General features: G+C 39.7%; 1 protein-coding gene across 3 annotated transcripts in view; it reads right to left on the bottom strand.

Annotated features, from left to right (window-relative positions):
* The window catches only part of Atg7 (autophagy related 7), a 242,774-nt gene that overhangs the window by 177,157 nt on the left and 43,187 nt on the right, over window positions 1–22,430 (bottom strand). For all 3 annotated transcript variants that reach the window (XM_027931875.2, XM_027931879.2, XM_027931878.2), the window contains exons 8-11: window positions 9,219–9,307; window positions 7,017–7,138; window positions 2,113–2,203; window positions 1,295–1,439 (exon numbers count right to left, since the gene is read on the bottom strand). In XM_027931875.2, coding sequence (XP_027787676.1) covers window positions 1,295–1,439; window positions 2,113–2,203; window positions 7,017–7,138; window positions 9,219–9,307 — 447 coding nt within the window. The remainder of the gene's footprint in view (window positions 1–1,294; window positions 1,440–2,112; window positions 2,204–7,016; window positions 7,139–9,218; window positions 9,308–22,430) is intronic.

Below are 22,430 nucleotides of genomic sequence, written 5' to 3'. Positions count from 1 at the left end.
TCTCTCTCTCTCTAAAAAAAAAAAAAAAAAATTTAAAGAAATACAACCCAAAGGACAAGGATGAAAAAAAAAGTTCTCAAAATAAATAAAGGCCTATACTCCCTAATTAATAAAATGTAAATTAAAATAATAAAATGTTACCTTTTAACTGCCTGGGATGAAAAAGACAAAAAGTTGATACTATCTAGTTTTGACAAGAGTATAGAAAAAAGCTATCTCTCATGGGTTCACAAGAGTACAGACTAGTATGATGTTATTGGAAGGTAATTTAGTTTGTGTGTGTGTGTGTGTGTATAAATAAATTGAGAGAGAGAGAGAGAGAGAGAGAGAGAGAGAGAGAGGTGTGAGAGTACATTCTAATGTAAAAATAATTCTACTTCTAAGCCAGGCACAAAAGTGCCCACCTATAATTCCAACAATTTGAGAGGTTGAGGCAAGAGGATCTCAAGTTCAAGGCCAGCCTCAGCACCTTAACAAAACCCTCAGTAACTTAACAAGACCCTGTCTCCAAATAGGAATAAAAAGGGCTGCTGAGGTTGTGGCTCAGTGGCAGAGCACTTGCCTAGCACGTGTGAGTTCAAAATTCAGCACCACATAAAAATAAATAAATAAATAAAATAAAGGTATTGTGTCCAACTGCAACAATAAATAAGTAAGTAAGTAAGTAAGTAAAAATAAAAAGGGCTGGAACGTAGCTCAGTGCCCCTGGATTCAATCCTTAGTACCAACCAACCAACCAAAAAAACCCCTACTTTTAGGACTTTTTCCTAACGAAAAGACACCATGGATATATAAGCAAAAGAACGTATTTTCCAACAGACTCTCTAATGGAAAAGAATGGAAAATAACCTGAAATCAATTATATGAATTAAAGACACAGTCATACAACAAAACACCACTTTTTATGGTATGAAAACATAGAAAGGTAGTCACAATAATTTATTATTTTTCTATTAAGTTAAAAATAAAAACTTTGTATAGATAGTATGCTATGATCCATTTGTTGAAAATATAAATAAATAGCTAAATAATGGCGAAGATGACAAAGGACTCTCTATATTTATACATGCCCAAGAAGTCTTTTAATTCTGGGAAATGGAACTGGGGATGGGGGTGGTGGGAGACATTCTGTTTCTATCTTATAATAAAGATATATATTCTTTTTATAATTACAAAGATGCTGAGAAAAGAAAAAGGGAAAGGAGGGTAAAGTGGGTGAGGGAAGGCAATCAGAGACCACAAAATAAAGGAGAAGCCACAACTTCAAAGGCCCCATTCAGCCCCTGAAACTCACCATCAATGTCCTGGCTACATTACAACCCAAGGTACCGGCTCCAAGCAGCAGACATTTGACAGATACAACCTTCTCCAGGTCCAGAGTAGGAACCAACCTCCAACACATCAATTTAAGATTTAGATCCACAGAAGACTCAGCTAACCTAGAAAATCAGAGATTTAGGTTTTTAGTCATTTAATTTATCTGTGCCCCAATCTTGTCCTCAGAGATATAAAGTCACTGTGCTTCTTTGTGCAGACAGTTCACAGACCAAATGTAAATAAGCAGGAAAGGGGAAGCAAAGAAAAAATAAGATGTAGCTTGAGGATAAAAGTGTTCCATATGGATACATATTATTGAAGTTCTCTGCCATTGTTAGCTGTGGGCCACAAATTTGGTAGTGAGCTCCTAACAGCCAAGGTGAAAATAGAAATACAACCAACTACAAGTCAGGTCCATGAAAATATGCACACCAACAACCTCAGAGAAATGTTCTTCCTGGTATTAAAGACAGAAATTTCTTCTATTTCTCCTTAACAATGAGTACACTTACATTCCCCCTTAAATATTCCATAAAATATGGTTTTTATGTCTTTCAATGGAGGCCAATAGGACAAAAGTAAAAAGCAATGAATAAAGATAGTAGTATCATTGTGGTAATTCTCATAACCAAGCTTAAATTAAGCAGTAGGTTTCAAAGAGCAGAACAACACTCAGTAGTATGCACAGCATACCCTGGACTGAATTATGCAATGCAGTATCAACCTAACATAACCTGTTCTGCATGCTGGTTATGAAAACCCCAGTGGCAAAAAGAACATCCAAAACATGTATACCTTTTGGGATCCATACATTCACTAAGGTTCACCATCCTTGGTCCCATGCCTCCTTTCTGGTTCTTTTCCCATCCGACTGCTTTAGGACAATCTTCAGGCAAACAAAACACAAGTTTAACAAAGGAAGGAAGAATAAAAATAAGTCAAGCAGCAAACATGTTTTTTTAAAAAGATCAACATTTACAATGGTCCATGCATTGATAAACTTTTAGTTCACTTCTTTCTCAGAGAGCTCCGAGAGCCTGCAATTTCCATCTACTTGCTCCAGTTACCTCTCCCACTTTCCTGAGCTATTAGGGTTCTTCTTTAGAGACCATTAGACCCAAGTACAGTGTTCCTGGGCAGGGGCTTGTGAAACAGTCCTCAACCTGGCCCAAGGAGCCTCTACTTCTTTTGTTCCTAAAAATTGCTCAAAAAACACAATCATATTTGGTAGGTATAATTCTGTGGAAGACACTCTACTTAAACAGGGCAACCTGATTAGCTCAGCATACATTCCACTGAAGTTCCCATGGAGATTCGGACCTCTAAGTCAGTATGTCCCTTCTGTTCCCCAACCTTATCCTGTCCCACTGCTCAGCCTCTCAACTTTCACTGTGCCTCTTTGTGCAGACAAATCACAGACCCAGGTGACTGTTCCTCTTTCAAGCTGCCCTCTCCTGCTACAGGGGTCCCTGTAACTCCAATTGCAGTGGTTCCCAAAGTATGCCTTATTCACTGTTAAACAGAGTTGGGAAATACTTCCATATTAACATCTATACACAATATCCAGTTCCCTAATACCAGCTAAACTTGGAGATTCACAATTGCACATGAGTGAGATAATTTTGCTCAGAGAGGCCTAAAATAAAAAGACCACTTTAACTTGATGTTTTGTTTTTCAATCATGTACAGCATTTTGAATCTCTTTTCATTATCCCTTACACACCAAATAAAATCTCATGGATGTAGCTCAGTAGTGGAGCACTTCCTTTGCATGTGCAAGGCTCTGGGTTCCATCCCCAGCACCACTACAAAACAAAAGAAAAAAAAATCCCATGATACAACACATTCAGGGAAGTGCTGCTTGATTCTATTGTTGCAAAAGTCTCTTACATTTTCTTATGTTAGATTTCTATCAGCACTTCCATTTTCCTTTCCTTGGGAAACCCTTTAGCCCTTGTTTTTTTTTTTTTTTTTTTAATAGTATTGCTCAATATAATTATGAGATCAGGAAGATGTTGATTCCTTTGACATATCTTTTGTTTCTGAGCTAGTATGAGCAAGGGGAAGCCAGGGCCGATTATCCTTGAAAACTACTTGGGCACCAATCAGCCTGGGGTGTCATTCACAGCAAGAAGCCACAAAACACATGTGACTTCAAATTTTTAACTCAGATACTCTGATGGAGTCCTTTTATTTTTAATGCTATGAAAAACTAAAGCTAAAATAATATATTCAAATTCTTAAGGAGATGAAGATATCAGGATTCTTTTCTAGGGAAAAATAGTTCTGATCTTCTAATTCATATTTTACTATGAATTAGTTAACTAATCTTACATTAAATATTCTCATGTTAAATTTTTAAAAATGCTTCTCTAATGCATAGCACAAGAATCTGACAAGGTCTACAGAACCACACTGTAGTACTGTAACTGATATCAGCCTTGTTTTTCTCTTTACTGATAAGACATTGTAAGACAAAAAAACAAATATCTCTTCAAGTTAAACCATCTGCACACTCAAAAGGCTATAGCCATTTCTAATTTAAACTGATTAACAATGAAAAAAGTTATATAAACCCACCCTGCCCTTGTACGCGGGGCAGGGGGTGCTACAGAAGAAATCCATCAGGAAAGATGGGCAGACTGCTCAAAGTCACTGAGGGGTCCCCTCACTTCTTCCATATTCCACTGAAGAGAACACTCTCTCCCATAGATGTAGGGGCACACTCTGTGTTCCCAAGGTCATGCATGGACCGCAGGCTGCTCTGAGGTTCAGCTGACCATTAATGACCTCCTGCTAGTGGCACTAGGCCGCAAAAGGCAAAGTGAGGCAAGTATGCAGGTACAAGCCTTTAGTGTTCACCAAACACAGGCCAAAGCCTGCCCCAAAATGGGTAGCAGTGCTCAGGCAGGGGCCCAAAGAGGCACGGCTGCCTGCCACTCCAAGGTTTTGTGGCACTGAAAACTCCCACCCCCTAGTCTAACAAAAGCCCAATGCCTAAACATTTTGATGCATTTCAGTCCCTAGCTGATCTGCCCATTCCTGTCTCTGGGATGCATATTCTTTTCTCTTGCCTTTTCCTCACCTTGCAATAAACCTGCTCTAATTACCATCTCTGCCTTGCTATATACTCCTGTTTCATGACAAGATAATTGCCCTGATCTTAGGCATTATACCCAAGAACCATGGATCAATCCACTGTGGACTCTCACACACTTGTAACCTACCCATAAGACACACCCCAAGGCTGAGGGTGTAACTCGGTGATAGAACACTCTAGGTTCCATCCCCACCACTGAAAAAAGACACACCCCAAATTAATGAGATAATGTCTTTACGGGAAATGAGATGTTCTTCTCCCACAATTAGAATCAGGAAGAGCACAAGAAAGGCAGGAGCTAACAAGTGGGGCTCTCATCCCACCTTAGCAGTGCCTGCTCCCTTCTTCAGCCAGTTGCCAGAACACTGTATTAGCTATGGAGAGCACAGGCTGCATCATGGGGGTGCAAAAAGAGATTCAGGATATTTAAAATAATATTTCTTTTACCACTACAACTATAGTATATCTTGGAAATACGATCATGTGTCACCTAACAGTGGGAGCATGATCTGAGAAAAGGTCATCAGCTGATTTCATCATTGTGTGAATATCAGAGTGCACTTACCAAACGAAGACTAGGACTTTGTCTTGCTGTATACCCTGCAATATAATCTTATGGGACTACCATAGTCTGCTGTTGACAAAAACGTCACTATATGGCACATGACTATACTAACGAGTACTACTATGAATACATGGAATTTACATTATGCTATAGAATAAGAAATTTTTTTTTGGTTTTGCTTATTATAAAGTTTTCCCTTTTTTGTTGTGGTACTGGTATATTATGAAGTTTCATTTGTAGCTAAGAAGAAAATCATTAATTTACATGAAAAACAGAAGAAAAACTGCCTTTCCTAAACTAAATAATCTACTTTCAATTCTGAGCAGAAGGAAGGTGTATTGAAGGTGTTACTGGATAAGAAACTTTTTTCATATGAAAGTGTGCAACAGTTCCTGAGTTTGAAAGTCAGCAGCACCAAGAATTAGCCATAACAGAAAAAGGGCAGTTCAGAATAACTCAGTGACTTAAAATGGAAAGTGCCTCACCACAGAATGGGGGTCAGCACTACCTGAGGGGCATGTAGGAGGCGCCTAGTGACCTGCCAGGGACAGAGACCAGCCACATTTACATCTCAGTTAACTCTCACCTCAGTCTCTCTAAACTATCTTTAAGTTGTGGTTTAATAAAACAAACACAGGGAAGCTATTTTAGAATATGCCAGAAGAGGGTGCTAAATCCAATGCAAATCTCTAAAGACTGCAGAAAGGCTGCAGATTTCTTAAGGCTCTAGACTAAAAAGCAAAACAGCTTTCTCCTTTAACTGACCATGGAGAGAACTCTGTCCATATTTCCACATTTCTATTTAAGACATCAGTGCCAGAGCACAGAATCACTGATAAAATGTCATCAGAGCCAATCCTGAGTCCTTTTGACTTTTGCATTCTAGAAAAGATGTCTCAGAAAAGATGAGGTATCTTTAACATTCCCCCAATATACGCACACAAGTTAAGGCACACTTATGGATTCAAGAAAGAAATGTGCCTTGGAACCTTGGGGAGGGTATTAAGAAGTTAATTAAATGACATGTGAATGTGTTCTGCAAAGTATATAAGTGACATAGACATGAGGGATTACTCTAAAAAGAGGTATACACAGTGCTGGTATGAATAGTGAGATAGGAAATTAATATAATATTGATTAAGCATAATTCACACAATATTGATTAACATATAGTGTATGCCAGTCATTGTGCTGATTTTTTCACAGGGCATAGATGCCTCATAATAAATATACCCTAAGGTAGGCATTATTACTCCTTTTTTTAACATTTATTTTTTAGAAGTAGTTGGACACAATATCTTTATTTTGTTTATTTATTTTTAGTGGTGCTGAGGATCGAACCCAGGGCCTTGCACATTCTAGACGAATGCTCTACCGAATGCTCTAATGATGAGCCACAATCCCAGCCCCGCATTATTATTCTTATTTTACTCAAATTTGAGAATGAATTCTACTTCTATGACATATAAAATATATAAATACAAATGTGCATATTTATATACATTTATATATACACACGTTTTTCTATATAAAATGTGTCAATGTCGATTTCCTAATTTAAAAACAAGGATAATAGCTAACGTCTGTCACACAGGATCAAATAAAGACATTAAGTGTGGAAGGATAAACGGCACTTCTGCTGACTGGTTTACTCTGTGGAGAATAGGATCACACACAACATTACGAATATAACAAATAAATATGTAAGTGTACCAATACTTCATCCTTCCTCTAAGAAGGGACAGGAATAAAGATTTGGGGATAAGCAAAAATAAAAATGAATGCCAGGGGGGGGAAAATCCTAAAGATTGAAAAACTATCTGGAGAAAACGTCCTGGTGCCAATCTCTGCCTTTGTTTTGGGCTGAATAGCAGAGTGTGCCCTCTTCCAAGAAGGTGTGCACCCCAGGGGTGAGGTAATAGTTGTACATTTCTCTCCCTTCTACTCCCATTGTGAAGGGATGAAAAGAAAGTGAACCAGTTTCAGTTTCTGATAAATGATAATTAGATGCATTCTCAAAGACCAGCAAATTACCTGGGCTAAATGCCATTTCTGGAAGCTTCACTTCAAAGATGATGCTGTGGGCAATGTCTCTCGCCCCCTGCATGGTGCGGTCACGGAAGCAAAGGACTTCAACAGACTGGAAACTGCTACTCCTGTTGTCATGTCCGGATTTTCATTTATTTTATTTTATTATTATTTTTTGGTTAAGGAAGGAAAAGAAAGAGACCACATAAGAATTTCAGCAAACCAGCTGCAGGCAATTTAATGTACTATAATTATTCCTCTCTGACACCCTTAGGGGTATGGCCTTAACTTTCCAAGAGACTTGAACATAATTCATATAGGCATCTTTTGTCCAAGTGTTTGGAGGCAGAATGTTGAATTGGCTGTGATTTCTTTCTGAGTGAATTTTATATGGCAATCACAATGCGGAGAAATAATTTGGACAAATGAAGCTTTTAAATGCAGGAGTAAAGTGCTCCCGAGACATTGGGGGGGGGGGAAGCACCCGTAAGGCATGGCTTCTTTAGCTCCCCTCCATCCCGATTTGAACCCCACTTCATGAATCAGTTAAGTGTATTCAGTTAGTTATGTAGTAAGGAAGCCCATAACTAACTGAATACACTTAACCTCTGAATAAGTAGACAGATAACCAGTCTCCTTCTGGGGACAGTCTATAATTTATCTATCTTTGCACTTATTTTTATTTTACTTTTTTGGTACTGGGGATTGAACTCAGGAGCACTCAATGACTGAGCCACATCCCCAGCCCTTTTTTTGTATTTAATTTAGAGACAGGGTTTCACTGAGTTGCTTAGGGCCTTACTAAGTTGCTGAGGCTGGCTTTGAACTTTCAATCCCCCTGCTTCCCCAGCCTCTGGGATTACAGGCATGTGCCACCATGCCTGGCCTATTCTTATATTTTTAAGTAAACACTTTTACTTAGGTAAAGTAGACACAAAGAAAAGTGCACAAATCCTAAGTGTGAAAAGCCTGCCTCATGCTTCATCTCAGTTGTCAGCCACCCCATCCAAAATAATTACCTCTCCACCTTCTAAGTCCTCCCCTTGGTTGTGCATATTCTGAACTTTACATAAACGGAATCATACACCATGTGTTCTTTCAGATTCAGCTTATTTCATCCAGCAGTGTGCTTTGTAAATCCATCCATGTTGATGTGTACATAAGCAGTTCAGGCAGATTCAATGCAGCAGAGCACCCCATTGTGAGGAAGACACTACAATTTATTATCCATTTCACTGTTGAAGGACATTGGGTTTATTCCCAGTTTGGGGTTATTAGAAATAATGCTGCCATAAACATTCTTGTATGTGTTTTGCTTTATCTATGTCTGCATTTCTGTGCAGAACATACTGACAGTGCAATTGCTGAGCCATAGATATTTTTAACTTTGGTAGATTCTACCATTTTTTGCAGCAGCTTTTGAAACTGCCCTATACTTTCAAATCCACTTGGTACAGTCACTTTTGTTAAGTCATTTTGGTGGGTTATGTGGAAGTCTCTCATTACAGTTTTCATGTTTTTTGATTTTATATTTTTGGAACTGGGGATTAAACCCAAGGGCACTTTACCATTGAGCCATATCCCCAGCCCTTTTAGTTGCTTATTTTGAGACAGGGTCTCTCTGTGTTGCTTAGGGCCTCACTACATTGCTGAGGCTGACCTCAAACTTGTGATCACCCTGCCTCAGCCTCCTGAGTCATTGGGAATACAGGCAAGTACCACTATGCCCAGTTTAATGTTATTTTCTTAATGATTAATGAAGTTGAGCATCTGTTCAAATATAGACTGGCCTTTAAGATACCCTTTTTAAAAATTATTATAGTAATAGGAAAAAAAAAGAAGTATGATCACAACAGGAAAATCCTACTCGAAAGCAACCTACTTGACAGCTAAAAGGGAGGGCTAGAAAATTTCAGTATCAGGAACTCAGACTATCTGCCCTACCATGGCCTAAAATATCTTTAGTATGAACTGAGGCTGCAGCTCCCTAGCAGACCCACTTAAGAGCTTCCCGATGACAGAAACTGGATCATACCTGATTTATTGATATACTTTCCAGTTTCCATGCCAGTAATTTTAAAAAAATTGCTTTTGGGGAAAAAGAGATACAGACATAGCCAGATACATTGTCAAAATATATAGACAAAGACATGTAGACACACAGACACATGCACAAACACACACACACACACACACACTTGTAAATACCATCTGTGTGCTGCTAGGACCAAAAAATTCCTCAAAGGCCATCCAGGGTACTGGGCTAGGTTACAGGGATCATATACACCAACTGTTATCTGTGAACAGAAAAGACTTTCTGAGTGAGTCAAGTTTCAAGTCACTTTTATAATACAGACACAGTATTCTGTCCTACTTTTTAAAGGCTGTTCTTAAAAGCACTGAAAATTAAATACTTGATGGATGGGTACAGAAAAAGAGAAACTAAAGGATTTCACACTTGAACACAGAACTTCTTGATGGCAGGAACTGTCACATTCTTCTCTGTATCCTTATACCTGGCAGTAGACATAGAAGAGAGCAAGAACTAGGTACATTAGGAAGGAAGGAAGGAAGGAAGGAAGGAAAGAAGGAAAGAAGGAAGGCAGGCAGACTGGAAGGAAGATGGGAGGGAGGGAGGGGGGTCAACTGTCAAGAGCTTATACAAAGAAAATTCTCTTTTCAAAAAAATCAGCCTCTGGGCTGGGGATATATAGCTCAGTTGGTAGAGTGACTGCCTCGGATGCACAAGGCCCTGGGTTCAATACTCAGCACCACACACACACAAAAAAAATCAGTCTGTGAAAATGGCTCATTAGTATGTCATTAGAAAAATCAAAAAAAGGGCTACTACCATTGTAAATCTGTAGTCAGTTCAAATCAAAATGCCAGATGTCCTGATATTGTGAACATACATGTCCTCCCACGTCTTCCCTCTTTCCCTCCCCTGACCTAAGTCTTTATCTGGAAAACTCTATTCAACTCCAAATACCATTTCTTCAGTGAGGACTTCCCTTAGTAGGAGTCATTCTGTCCCTTCGGCTTCCACCAATCTTTGTACCTCATATATATAATATGTTTCACTTTCTCCATGTCCTTCCTCCCAAAGACAGTGAGCACCTAGCACTCAGATCTTGATTTTTAAATACCATTCTCCAATAAAAGGAATCAGGGTCTCCTTGGGAGGAGCATGACTACTTCTAGGGTTGGACAGGGAAAATACAAGATGAGCCTGGAGCATCTTGTAGTGCCAGAAAACTAAGGAAGTGCTAAAAAAAACCCCAAAAAACAGAAAGATGGCGCAAATCAGGACATAGGCACCAGCTCAAAGAGCTCTAGCTGGCCAAGACTGTTTCCCAATCTGGGAAACAAAATAATAATGATGTGGTATTGGATTATAACACACCCACACTGATATAAATAATGGAAAGAAGGTCAAGGAGCAACATCCTTGAAGACTTCCAAATAATATATTTAGATATTATCCTCTTTGGTCAGGTGGATGGATGGAAGTGACTCACTTCCAAAGAAAACATGGTGACTTTACAATGGAGAAACATGGCAAATTATTACCTTAACCAAGTAATCAATTTAATGTTACCAAGGATGTCATGTGGTGATCAAGTATCCCCTAACGGGATATGATAACAAGGATATCTCACTTCAATGCTGTTCCTTCTTCTAAAATCCCATCACAATGGTATAATCATAAAAGAATACAGACAGACCCAAAGGAAGTGACATTCTACAAAAATAGCTAACCACTCTTACTCAAAACTGTCAAGGTCATTAAATGCAAAGTCAGACAGACGATTATAGACCAGAGGAGACTAAGAAGACGTGACCACAAAATGCAATGTGGTATCCTGGAACAAAAAGAGGATGTTATTAAAAATACTGGTGGAATCTGAATAAAGTACAGAGTTGAGTTAATAGTACTGTGCTAGTGTTGTCTTTTCAGTTTTGGTAAATATACCATGGTAATGGAAGGTAACAACCTTAAGAAAAACCAAAACTGGGTGAAGGCATATTATGAGAACTCTCTGTGCTGTGTTTGCTACTACTTTCTATAATCTATAATAATTCCAAAAAAGTCTTAATATTTTTTTAATTGTAGATGAACATAATACCTTTATTTTATTCATCTATTTTTATGTGGTGCTGAGGATTGAACCAAGTGCCTCACATGTGCTAGGCAAGCGCTCTATCAGTGAGCCACAACTCCAGTCCAAAAGCTTAACTTTAAGAGAGAAAAGAGAAAAGAGGACAGTGAGAGTCTACAGAACAGAGGGTATCTTTTTCATCTTCCATGACCAGGTGATAGACATACAACAGGCACTTGGTAAATGTTTGCTGGGTGAAAAAAAGATGGATGGATGGATGGATATAATCAGGTGGGTGCATAGTTAGAAGGAGAGTGGGAATAAAATCATGGCTGATAAGTTTTTATTTATGGCTATTCCACTTAGTACTCTATAAGGATGGAATCATCCCAGATACTTCCATTTATTTCCTGAAATAATCAGGATAGTGTCAGCCACAAAGGAGAAGCTAATGCAGTATTCATACTAGGAAAAAAAAAAAAAAAGAAAGAATGAATACCCACAACCCCACTATATTAACACTGACTAAGAGAACCACTATTAACATTTTGTTGTACAACCAACCACAGCATTAATGTTGTTCTTGAACCATTGTTAGTAGTGATGAAATGGCGTTCCCTTGTATTGATGAACCAAACTTTTTCGTATTTCCTACTGGAGGGATGGAAGTGACTCAAAAGTCTGCATCTGTACTCAGTAAGTCTTGGAAAAGGGATTTTAGTGTGTGTGTGTGTGTGTGTGTGTGTGTGTGTGTGTTGCCAGGGATTGAAACTAAGGCCTTGTGGGTGCTAGGTGAGTGCTCTACCACTGAGCTACATTCCCAGCCCTTTACTATTGTCTTATCACATACTTACTGCATTATTTCAAAGATGTTCTTTAAAAAAATTTGCTACCTTCTCCATTACATAAAACTTTCTTATTACTAACACTGAAGACTTTTCTGTCCAGAAGCATCTTTTAGTCTTAAGCACAAACAGATTCATATTTAACACAAACAAGTTCATATCTATGGTCTTCTTTTCAGGAAATTCAGGATATTTTTATTTGACATTCCCTATTCCATAGGGAGATAAAATATCATCAGCATCTAGAAAACTTTTAAAAATAGACTTACCAAGACTATGCTGAATGCTGACTCTTAATACATGAGTGGCCTAGCATTCAAACTTTCCAGACCTCTGTTTTTCTATCTGAATTATGGAGAAAATAATAGCACCAACTTCATTGGACTGTATTGGGGATTAAACGAGATTTTACTGAACATGAAAAGCCCAGCACATGCGCAGTGCCACTAATAGCACTATGAGTGACACAACCTCCAGTGGCCAGCTCAGCAACATGTATCTGCATTGAGTTCCTGAGCAATGGATACAACTTGTCCAGACCATAGAACTGAATTTGGGAATCATTAGAGGGTAATCTTGTAGACAAAAGGAAAAAAAAAAAAAAAAATCCCTGGAGCTATTTTTCATTGCCTTGAAAACCCTGAATTGACTGTATGGCTTCCCATGCTCATGGACCCATGCACCAGCAGTGGGAGGCTACTGGAAATGCAGAATCTCAGACCAACTGATCTGAGCCTGCATTTCAGTAGGAACCTAGGTGATTCTTATGAACACTCAAGTTTCAGAAACACCGCTCCATTACTCAACCCTCTTAGATCTGTGATTCTCTACTTTGAATGTGCTTAGGTATCAGAAGAGGGGTATTTAAAGAATACTACTGTCTAGTCCCCACCTCCAGAGGTTCTGATGAGTCAGACTGGAATCTGACTTGAGCATTTGTTTTTGTTTTTGGTGCTGGGGGTGGAATCCAGGGCTTCACACACACTCCACCACTGAGCTACACACCCTCAGCCCCAGTTGTTTTAAAAGATACCCAGGGGATGCTAAGGTACAGCCAGAATGCAAACCATGCTTAATGGTCTGCAGCAGAGTTTCTCTAAGTTTGGACCACAAATGACCACCTGCACCAGAATTTCCTGGAAGCTCGATGAACTTGCACCCACCCCTCCAAATAGGATCCCACACTATTCTAAGCACCACTACCTCCATGTTCAGTGAAAACTCCATGGGATTCTCATGCACACTATCACTTCAGCACTAGTCACCCAGGATCTAAGAAGGAAAAAATGAGCACTTGCTTAAGGCAGGTTTCACTGTACCCTACATTGTTCCTTATTACAACTGTGACTATTTGTTAGACCCCTATGCTTTCTTGATTCAAAGGCACCAAACATTGTAAAATGCACCTTCAAATTGGACATGGAAGAAAGGAGTAAACAATATCATACTAACAGTCATACCTGACCATTACCAGAAATTCCTGGTTTTAGAAGAATTAAAACATGAAGGAAAGAACATCTGAGAATGGAGAAATATGGGATGCCCTCACATGGAATCCTTTTGCTGGTCTAGGAGCTCAGTAAGGGCAGGGGCAACGTCTGTCATATTCATTTTTCCATCCCAGTTCTGTCATTTGCTGAACAGATGACAGAACTGGTTCATTTCTCCAGACCCCAATATATGAAGACTGCCTGTCCCTAATACCTTAGGCAGAGGTCCTGGAGACAGCTAGAGGGGGAAAGGTGAGATCTGGGTGACATAGACCTGAAGCTTATATAAAAACCATGATGCAGTATCTTGCAAGCTCCTTTCCTATCATTACAGATTCTCCACTCAATATTTTTTGTTGTTTTTGTTTTGTGGTACTGAGGATTGAACCTAGGGGCACTGGGCTACATCCTGAGGCCTTTTCATTTTGGAACAAGGTCTTGCTGAGTTGCTGAGGCTGGCCTCAAACTTGTGATCTTTCTGCCTCAAACTCCCACATTGCTGGGATTACAGGTGTGCACCAATGCTCCTGGCTTAATGTTGTTTTAATACTAGGATTCTCTTGGGTGACAGTATAGTCTAAATGAGTGTTTCCTGTGACAAGCATGAGAACTCCAAGGATGTGCTCTCCAGCCCAGAACTTACTCTGAATTGAGAAGTTGTCTTCCTTGAATTCTTCTAGTCTGGCTGGCTGCCACCTGCCACTCTTCCACTGGGGATACCTTTTTATTATGTTCCCATCTGGAGATCATGACAGATAACATCTGCCAGATAAACTACATATACTAAGTCATCACTGCTTCAACTTCACATTTTTTTTATTCATCAAAAGCATTTACAAGCTGGGCATGGTGGCACACACACCTGTAATCCCAATGACTTGGGAGGCCAACGCAGGAGGATCACAAGTTCAAGGCTGCAATTTAGTGAGACCTTAAGCAACTTGATGCTGCCTCCAAATGAAAAATAAAAAGGGTTAGGGATGTGGCTCAGTGGTAGAGTACCCCTGAGTGTAATTCCCAGTATAAACAAACACACACACACACACACACACACACACACACACCTCATTATCCAACAAGAAAAGGGGTAAGGGAGAAATATTGCTTCTATAATATTGTAACAGCTTACACTTGGGAAATGGTCTGATGTGGGGAGAAGGCCCTGCCAGGGTAGGCAGGCATGTGTTCTCATTCTGAAGCTAACTGATTTCAAGACCTGGGGGAAATTCCTTCCCCTTCAGCAAAATGAAGCAGTTGATTGCAATCATTTCCTCCAAAGGATTCCTTTCAGCCCTTGAACCAGAGGACTTTGGACAAGATTAAAGAGGAAAAAACCTATGTAGGTCACAAAACAACACAGACTATATTTTACTAAAGCTCAGCCCTACAGGATGTGTCAAGACTATTCAATGGGTTATTTAGAAAGAACCTAAGAATATCAATGCAGGAATTACCATTCCATTTTTAAATGTGACTCAATAACCCTCCCTTCTTCAATGTTCAGTCACTTAACTCTCACATAACTCTTGACAATTAACTTAGCCTCTCTTTGACTTAATTTTCTCATCTATCAAGAAATTCTTAACTTTCTGTGCTAAGCACAAAAACTGAGAAAGAGGCAATTGCTCAACAAATAGTAACAACAACATGAATACATTCTGATGTAGTCACTTCATTGGCCTCTTTGTTCAGTTCAGTCCATGGCCATACATAATTATAGTGTCTTCAGTTTGGAGGCTCTTTTTCATAAATGGCAGAGAAAAAAATGGGATGAATTCTAGGTGATCAAATATTCTCTGGATCTAGGTTTTAGCATCCACAAATGTAGAGCTGGAGCTGAATGATGTCTATGTAATATAAATTAGAATGTTACATTAGCTGCTACAAGTGGGTGCTTAATTTTTTTTAAATGAGCATATTTCTGACACTTGGTATGAGGCAATGGGTAGAAAGATAATAAGAAATCTTTATTTTGAGCAGAAATGACCAGGAATAAGTTTCTGAGAACAACCTGACCTAACATGAGCTATAGAAAGCAGGAAGGATCTGCTAAAAAAGAAAATTTATCACTTAGCTACAAAGGGAAGTCAGCTTGAAAATGCTGAAAAGGGACTCTCCTACCTGCACAAGGCATATAGGAGTGCAGACAACAGTGTCACAGAGGAAAATGACAGAATCTGTTTGACCCTAGGCTAAACGTCACTTAATCTTTTTTTGATGATCAAAAGTGACTCCTAAATCTTTAGAAACTAAATCAGAAACCCTCATCATTGTAGAAGGTGGATGGGACAATGCCAGATAAACAAGCTTTTAACTATCGATAAAGAGATTTTTTAAAAATGGATTTAGAAATAAACACTGACTTGAGTTCTAAGTTCTAGAACTGGCTTTGTCACAAATTAATTATGTGGACTTGGGCAAATCATCTCCTTTTATAGTTTAAATATCAGCAGGAAAAAGCAAAATGTAATTTACAAAAAAAAAAAAAAAACTTCTGCTTTGAAGGTTTGTAAAATAAGCATTCGTTTGCACTTGACTGAGAGCATACATGATATATCTGAAGTGGCCAGTTATGCTCTGGCTATAGTTCACCAAGTAATTTGCTGAAAAAGTACAACATGAGAAAGAGAAGAATGCAAAATTATCAACTTGACTGTCCTCGGCTGGACAATTTCCATGAGGATCCCATAAAACATGCTTATGTGACAAATGGTTGTATTTATTACCCAAATACTTCATATAACAGGAAATGAACAAAGGAAATCGCATGTTTTAAAATTCAAATACTGATTGTACTTCAAGGTCACAGCCAGCTTCTAAGATGCAGAGTGATCACTAAGTGAAGAAAGAGACAACTAATATCATATAAAGTGGTGCTCCTGCCTGGTGTGGTGGTGCATGCCTATAATCTCAGCAACTTGGGAGGCTAAGGCAGGAGGATCACAAGTTCAAGGCCAGCCTCAGCAACTTAGCGAGGGCCTGTATCAAAATAAAAATGGTTGGGGAAGTAGTTAAGTGGTAGAGTGCCCCTGATTCAATTCCCAGTACCAGGGAAAAAAAAATATTACACATTTCCTACTGTTCTTGTCCACAGATGTTAAAGTCCTAAAATTAAAGGTTAACCTTGTTGAAAATTACGAATCATTTACCAAACATTCACTCTTTGACAACCATTGTGAAGAAAGTAGAAGAATTAAGTAAGCAAGGTTTTCCTCAAGATCGGCAATGAGACGGTGTTATGGCCTGTTTTTTAAGACCATAATCACAAAAAACTGGCCTGGAAGATGATTAGATGTTATATATATGTATATGTATATGTATGTGTGTGTGTGTGTGTGTGTGTGTGTATACATATATATACACACATACACACTCGGAGATAGATATAAATACAGATATAGATATATCACAGTCTTAAAAAAATGCACAGAAAGAGATTATTAAAAAATAAACAAAAAGTTTACTTAAAAAATTCACTATAGGCACAGTGGCACATGTCTATAATGGCAATTATTTAGTTGGCTAAGACAGAGGATCTCAAATTTAAGGTCAGCCTGAACAACTTAGCAAAATTCTGTCTCAAAATAAAAAATAAAAAGGGCTGGGGATGTAGCTCCATAGTACAGTACCCCTGGGTTCAATCAATCCCCAGTACACACACACACACACACACACACACACACAATACAAACACATAAAAGAATAGCTGAAGAACTTTGTAAAATTTTAAAAACAGTGATGCAATCAAAAGCAAAACTAATAACTGGAACCATGCCTACAGCAGTTCACTTATTTGCCTGTATTTGTAAAGTAGTCAGTCACACATTTGTCACTTAGCATTTTCCAAACTACACATGGTGAGCTCCCTATGGCTTGAACTATTTAGTGGGTTACAACTAGAATTTTCGAAAAAGATGAAATAGAATAAAGAACAGTATTATTTTGTGAAAGCTCTGTGTGTGTGTGTGTGTGTGTGTGTGTGCATTTAAAGACATAAGTAAGTACTGAGTCATAATGTCACATGTATTTTTAATCACAAAGAAGTTTGGCATTAAGCAATCACATTACCAATCTTACATCATCCAAGAAATGACAGAAAATCAGTCAGAAACATTTATCAAGTTAGCTTTAATTTAAAGTCACACCAGAGTGAACTGGCGAAACTGTCCAGATGCACTGGCGCTGCTGAGCCCTAACCCTGACAATCTCAGGAGTGGCTTCTCTGGCAGGAAGACTACTCTTCATCTCTTCATTTTATTTTATTTTTTTCAAACACAAAGGGCAAGAAGGTTTGCCTTTTCATTTGCATGACTCAGGCTCTCAAAAGTTCACTTTATGCAACAACTGAAGACAAGTTAACCCAAAGAACAGTTTCCTCTGAAAATGTAATCGGAACAATTTATTCTAAGAAGATACTGTGGGAACAATTCGAACATGTGAATAAAACTTAATGAAGCCTATTTTATTCATCATCTCTCAATTCTCACAGCCACCCCTGAGGAAGGGGGTGTCATTACTGCACGCTTGTTTAGGATGAGGAAGTTGAGGATCAGAGGGGTCACTGGCTCATTTAAGTTGCAGTGGGACTTGAAGTCTGGCTTCTTATTCTACCACAGCCTGTTGGGAGCTAGGGAGGAGAACAGGGCTGTGTGTCTTCCATAGCAGGAAGCACTGTGACTGCAGGAGGTCACAGAGTTTATGTGTGAGGCTTCTGTTCCCAAACCTCTTCTGCATTTTCCTCATGTGCAAAATTGACAGAATGTTGCTCACTTTGAGGATCAGCAGTAAGGTGTGTGAGTGCCTAGCTCTGTGCTGGGCACATGATTAGAACCCTGATCATGGCCACTGTAGCTGCTGATGGCTAGCAAAGTGCCCTCTTCAGGGACAGGTACCCACTACCCAGAGCCAGCCAAGCCTTCTCACACAAGTGAACAGCACTTCTGGAGGCAAAGGTCCCACTTAAATTTAGAACAAAGATGGCCTATTGCCCCCTGACCCCAGCAATCCTACAAGCTCCCTCCCAGGAAAGCTAACCACTATTAAAATTCCCTTCATCCTTCTTCAAGACAGGGATGCAGAGAGGACCCATGAATGGGTTTCAGCACTCTGTGAATCCTGACATTAGATGTAGAGTTGGATGCGGGTGTGTCTTTTCTGCAGGGGATCCATGGCTTCTACTGAATTCTCAGAGGTTATGCATTTGTTCCAATGACCCCAAAACTAAATTACCCATTGCAGATCACATACTTGCCCTCTAGCCTCTCTCCTGTGAGAACACTAATGACCTCTCTGACTCATTGCACATAAATTTCAGGTATATAGACAATTTGGGAAAGTTTTTATAAACTTCCTGGCCTACATCAGAATGAAATGTTCATGTTAAAAGACAGCACTTACAATGAGCCATCCTAAGAGCTGCCTTGACTTCCTTAAGGCCCACTGTGTGGGAGGCACTGACTCAGGAGCTTCCAAAATGGAATTCCCCAGTCCTTACAACTCATTCATACCTGAACTCATTCTTCCAACATGTTTTACACACCAGGCATGACACCACAGGTCACAAGTGCAGTGGTGGGAGATCAGACATAGAGTCCTGACAGAAATTACATTTATGTTATTTATTTATTTTGGCAGTAGTGGGAATTGAACCCAGAGGTGTTCTTATCACTGAGTCACATCTCTAGCTTTTTTCATTTTTGGAGACAAAATTTAGCTAAGTTTTGCAAGCTGAACTTGAATTTGCCATCCTCCTGCCTCAGCCCCCCTAGTTGGGATTGTAGGTGTAAACCACCTCACCCGGTTAGGAGCTTACATTTAAATGGGGGAAAATATACTAATCAAAGATTACCCAAGAAAATATAAAATTACTCATGTGCTAAAATAAATACCCCAAAGAAGGGATATACAGTGCTAAAGAGCCCACAACAAGAAAAATAAACCTTTTTAATAGAGGTCAAAGAATTTTCCTTGAGAAAATAATGATTACATTTAAATTTGAAGAAAGAGTAAGCACTTGATGGGGAAAAGGGTATGAGTGTGGTGGAGGTGGGGAGAAGAGAAAGGAGAGAGAAGGGTGTTCCAGGCTAACAGAGCTTGCAAAAGACCCTGTGACAGGGGACATGCACAATTTGAGGATGGATCCACACAGGGGCCAAGTCACTGACTCTGTGTGCCATAATAAAAAATCCAGTTCCTATTCTTAGAGTTCAGTGAAGGCAATCAGGTGTTTCATTTCGGGGGATGTGATCCGATCTGCTTTGCCAATGATCACTTTAAATGATGCAGGAATGAACAAGAGGCCAAAGTAAATCAGACAAGACTCATTTGGAAAATATTACAGTGACACAGATGAAAAATGATTGTAGATTAGATGGGAGTGGTGGCAGAAGAAACCCAAAGGCAGCAGACTAAGTTCAAGATAGGAAATCCAGTGGATATAGGGGTGGTGAGAGGCAGAAAGGTATCCAGCAGGAGATCCAGATTTCTGGCTCCTGCAACTGGAAGGAGGCACTGTCATTCTGAGATGGTGCTGCCCAGCCTTGGGCTGGTTCAGGTGGTGTGTGTTGAATGCATGGGGTTGCAGAAGGTCAGCAGAAGGCTAGATAAAGTGGTTTGGGGGTCCAGAGGGAGGTTCAGGTTGGTGGTAGCAAAGCGGGTCATGCATGAGGAAATGGTTACCGAAGACGTGGACACAATGATATTGCCCAGAAGAGAAAATACACTGAAAAAAAGAGAACACTGGCAAGATTCCAACATTTCTCCATTCTTTTATGTGTGAACACACAAAGCTCAGAGAGGAATAGTGACATCTTGGGGATCAAAGTACTGGTAAGAGGAGGGGGTGAGGGCTAGGGATGTGGACATGCAGATAAGCAAACCAGCAAGCACTTCAGAGCTCAGATGGTACTGGGAAGGAGAACCCAAAAGAGGCCTCTGAAACAGTGCAAAGTCAGCTGGTGCTTTCTGAAGAGATGAATCAGAATGTTGAGCAAGGCACCAGACAGGGACAGAAAGAAGAGGGATGTGGAGACGGACATGAAAGGGATATCTGATGGCAGAGAGGTGGGAAAAGCATGCAGCATTGGAGAGCACAGCACTAGCCAGGGCACAGGCTCCATCTTGGGAAATATAAAGAGGTGAGCAATGGGTAAGGCTGGAGTAATGGCAAAAGCCAGATGTGAAGTGGTTTTGAATTCCAAGATAACATGGGGTTTTTTGGTTTTTTTGTTTTGTTTTGTTTTGTTTTGTAGCTGTAGATGGACAACATGACTTTATTTTATTTGCTCATTTTTGTTTGCAGTACTAAGGATCAAATCCAGTGCCTTGCATGTGCTAGGCAAGCACTCCGCCACTGAGCCCCAGCCCCAGCCCAAGAAGTTTTAACTTCATCCTGAAGTCCACAGTAAGGGTTTTTCAAGAAGAAGAGTGACATAATCAAATGTTAGAACATGCCTGTGTACAGCCCTGCAGAGGACTGAGGAAACATTCAGGCCTGTGGCTGGGAGGCCATGAGAATCCTTATGAGGTCATCAGTCTGCACAGCTTCTGGTGATCCCTACTAGAATAACCCAGGGCATAGACAAACAACCCAAGTGTCATTTCTATGGCCCTTCTCTTCCATTACCTAAATTCCTGGTTAACTTTCCACAAGTCAGTGAGTGCTGCATCTCCCACAGAAGACTTAGGTTCTGTGAGAACAGGTATAATCATATCTTGTGATTTCTAGCCCAGAAGGAGGTGCTCAACATATGTACTGAGTAATTCCAGGCTTTTCTAAAGCCTGGCTCTAACCAACTGATACACCTCTAACAAAGTGAAGGACATTATGCCTGACATTGGCAGAGTCTCAGGGTTGGATACTAGTGAATCCCCAAGAGCTCTTAGGAGGAGGCCCCAAGATCTCTTCAGTCTTTCAAAAATATGCTGCTGCTGGGGAAGTGCATACATACTGTGCACCTGCTACATGCCAGCCATTTTATATTATCATATTTAATCATTACAAACGTGTGTAAGGAGGTAGTGTTGGTAACACGTAATAGAAGAACTAAGGTGAGGACAGGTTTTGCAGTTTTCCGAAGATCACAGAACTAACCGTGGCAATGCTGGTGTCAAATATAGATCTCTTTTAGATTCCCAAGGTCAAGCCTCCACCTGAGAGACGTAAAAGAGAGATGGCAGAAAGCACAGGGGCTTTGGAAGCATACCGTTGACTCTGGCAACTTTCAATTTCTTATTCTTCAAATGGAAAATGCAGACACTGTAACACCTATTTCACAGTTATTATAAAAACATCAAGTTTGCAAAAGCCCCTTTCAAAGTGTAGACTGCTCTGCAGATTGTTATTATTTTGGTAGAGTGGCACTTTGTGGGGGGTATTTATTTACCACATTCAACCTGACCTATGGCTGCTTTTGAGCAAGCCCTGCCTGCTGTCACAAAAGAACCTCACACTTGGGTTTAGGGTTTAGCTCTATGGTAAAGTGTGTGCTTTGCATGAGCAAGGCTCTAGGTTCAATCCTCAGCACCAAAAAAGAAAATTATCAGTGATTAGTCTTATTGCCACTAATTTAGCTGTAGTTCTATGAAATCATCTGGAGAAATTAAGAATTTAAAAAAAAACTCAATTCTTGGTACTCACTGTGAAAAGGGCTGCCTCTGAAAAGAAAAATGCTAATGCTGCTGATGATTAAAAAAAAAGACATCCTAAATTTAGGCTAAGGGATAATTGGGCCATCAGTTAAGGGACTCTCTTTTCTTAGCTCTGATATATGTACATAGCTATGACATTATTCCACTTCATTTCACAATACTCAACGATCGTTTATTTTTAATTCACCGTCTCCCATACAGCTAAGACAGTTTACTAGTGTTATCCTTGCTTCTAAAAGACTCAGGACTGTTTCATTCATTCAAAAGAACCTTACTGGGGGCCCCAGACAAATGCTAGACACTATGCAGACACAGATCCATGAGACATGGGCCTTG

This window comes from Marmota flaviventris, chromosome 20, assembly GCF_047511675.1.
Source record: "Marmota flaviventris isolate mMarFla1 chromosome 20, mMarFla1.hap1, whole genome shotgun sequence".
NCBI lineage: Eukaryota > Metazoa > Chordata > Mammalia > Rodentia > Sciuridae > Marmota > Marmota flaviventris.
Note: the sequence above shows the minus strand (reverse complement) of the source record. Positions and strands in the feature narration are given on the sequence as shown.